The 2,561-nt window shown below is 55.7% G+C and overlaps 1 protein-coding gene across 1 annotated transcript in view; it reads left to right on the forward strand.

Moving 5' to 3' along the window:
* LOC106900021 (RNA-binding protein FUS-like) overlaps positions 1-2,561 on the forward strand; it is an 11,193-nt gene that overhangs the window by 756 nt on the left and 7,876 nt on the right. The window contains exons 2-5 of the mRNA XM_014961979.1: positions 524-548; positions 760-914; positions 1,770-1,911; positions 1,987-2,156. Coding sequence (XP_014817465.1) covers positions 524-548; positions 760-914; positions 1,770-1,911; positions 1,987-2,156 — 492 coding nt within the window. The remainder of the gene's footprint in view (positions 1-523; positions 549-759; positions 915-1,769; positions 1,912-1,986; positions 2,157-2,561) is intronic.

The raw sequence follows: 2,561 nt of genomic DNA on the forward strand, positions 1-2,561 counted from the left end.
CTGCCGCAGTCCCGCATCCGGGTCCCTCCCCGTTAAAACACCCCCCTTTTAACGCTAAAAAAACCCCCCAAAACCGGTTTTTATGAGGGAAAACCCCACCCCCCCTACCGCGTGTTGGGCCTAAAAACCTTGTTTTGGCGTGAAATCCTCACAGTTTCTTTCAAAAAAGGCGGGGGGAGGGGGGGAGCCGGCCGCCATCTCGCGGCGGGGGGAGCCTTTTGTTCGGCGGGATGTGAGGAGAAATTTAGGCTTTTACGCCTATTTTTGCGCGCGTGATAGTAAATCCGTCCTAAGTTTGTTTCCCCGTTGCCGTTTTATGGAGGATATTCGGTTTTTAAGCCGTGCCCTTTGGTGTTTTGTGGGGCGAGCATCCCCGCCTGGGGCCTTAAATTGTCTGGTTTTTGCCCTTTGGCGATCTCTAATTAAAAATTCGAGGTGTCTAATTTAATTATGGGTGTGTTTGTGTGCATATGTATTTATATATATAATTAATTTTGGTTTTGGGGGGGGTTTCTCCTCACAGATTACAGCCAGACGGCGACGCAGAGGTACGCCCCCCACACACACCCCCTTTGTGCCCCCCCCATCCCTTTTTTTACCCTCCCCCATCCCTTTTTTTACCCCCCCCCTCCCTTTGTACCACCCCCCACCCCTTTGTACCCCCTGATCCTTAAAAATATGTGGGGAAAGGGGTGTTTTTACAGGGATTTGACGTGTTTTTGGGGTCGTTGGGGGTTTTTTTCCCTTTCTTCCTTGCAGCTACGGGGCTTACCCCACCCCGCCGGGCCAGGGCTACTCCCAGCAGGGCAGCCAGCCCTACGGGCAGCAGAGCTACAGCGGCTACAGCCAGTCCACCGACACCTCGGGCTACGGCCAGAACAGCTACAGCTCCTCCTACGGCCAGACCCAGAGCAGTGAGTCCATCATAAAATCAATCATAGAATGGTCCAGGTTGGAAGAGACCCTTGGGGTCATCGAGTCCAACCATCTCCCCTGCTCTCCCAGAGTGGTCCCCTGCTCGCCCAGAGTGGTCCCCTGCTCGCCCAGAGTGGTCCCCTGCTCGCCCAGAGTGGTCCCCTCCTCTTCAAAGTGGTCCCCTCCTCTTCAAAGTGGTCCCCTCCTCTCCCAAAGTGGTCCCCTCCTCTCCCAAAGTGGTCCCCTCCTCTCCCAAAGTGGTCCCCTCCTCAACCAAAGTGGTCCCCTCCTCAACCAAAGTGGTCCCCTCCTCAACCAAAGTGGTCCCCTCCTCAACCAAAGTGGTCCCCTCCTCAACCAAAGTGGTCCCCTGCTCTACCAAAGTCATCCTCTGCTCTTCAAAGTGGTCCCTTCCTCGCCCAAAGTCATCCCCTGCTCTACCAAAGTCATCCCCTGCTCTACCAAAGTCATCCCCTGCTCTACCAAAGTCATCCCCTGCTCTACCAAAGTCATCCCCTGCTCTACCAAAGTCATCCTCTACTCTTCAAAGTGGTCCCCTTCTCTCCCAAAGTGGTCCCCTTCTCTCCCAAAGTGGTCCCCTCCTCTTCAAAGTGGTCCCCTGCTCTACCAAAGTCATGCCCTACTCAACCAAAGTCATCCTCTACTCTTCGAAGTCATCCCCTACTCTCCCAAAGTCTCTACCTTGCACTTGCCCTCGTTGAAACTCATCCCATTGGCCTTGCCCCAACGATCCAACCTTCCCTATCCTCCTGGGACTCACCCCCCTGACCCCGACCCTCAAAGGGGGGGCTTTTTAACCCCATTTTGGGGTGTTTTTTGTGCTTCTCCCCTAGGCTACAGCACCCAGTCCACCCCCCAAGCCTACGGCAGCACCGGCGGTTACGGCAGCGGGCAGAGCTCGCAGACCTCCTACGGGCAACCCTCCTCCTACCCCAGCTACTCCCAGCCACCGGCGGCCAGCTCCTCCACCGGCAGGTAGCCACGCACCTTTTCCTGAAAAAAATGAAAAAAAAAATGTCCGTTTTGGTTAAAATTGAGGTTTTTTGGCAGCTATGGCAGCGGGTCGCAAAGCTCGAGCTACGGGCAGCCCCCCAGCGGGGGGTACAACCAGCAGTCCAGCTACAGCGGGCAGCAGCAGAGCTACAGCCAGCAGTCCTCCTACAACCCCCCCCAGAGCTACAGCCAGCAGAGCCAGTACAACAGCGGCGGCAGCAGCGCCTGTGAGACACGAAATACCCTCCTTTGGGCACAAAAATTACCCCTCCTTTGGGGCGTGAAAATTCCGTTCTTTGGGGCGCGAAAATTCCACCCTTTGGGGCCTGAAATTCCGCCCTTTGGGGCTCGAAATTCCCCCCCTTTCCCACCTTTGGGGTCCAAAATTCCCCCCCTTTGGGGCCCAAAAATTCACCCATTTTGGGGTCCAAATTCAGCCCTTTTAGGGTCCAAATTCCCCCCTTTGGGGCCTGAAATTCCGCTCTTTTAGGCCTGAAATTCCGCCCTTTGGGGGTCCAAATTCTGCCCGTTTGGGCCCCAAATTCCCCCCCTTTGGGGGCCTCAAAATTCCCCCCCTTTGGGGCCCCAAAATTTCGCCCTTTGGGGCTCAAAATTCTGCCCTTTAAGGGCCC

The sequence above is a fragment of the Calidris pugnax genome, unplaced genomic scaffold, assembly GCF_001431845.1.
Source record: "Calidris pugnax isolate Ruff unplaced genomic scaffold, ASM143184v1 scaffold1076, whole genome shotgun sequence".
NCBI lineage: Eukaryota > Metazoa > Chordata > Aves > Charadriiformes > Scolopacidae > Calidris > Calidris pugnax.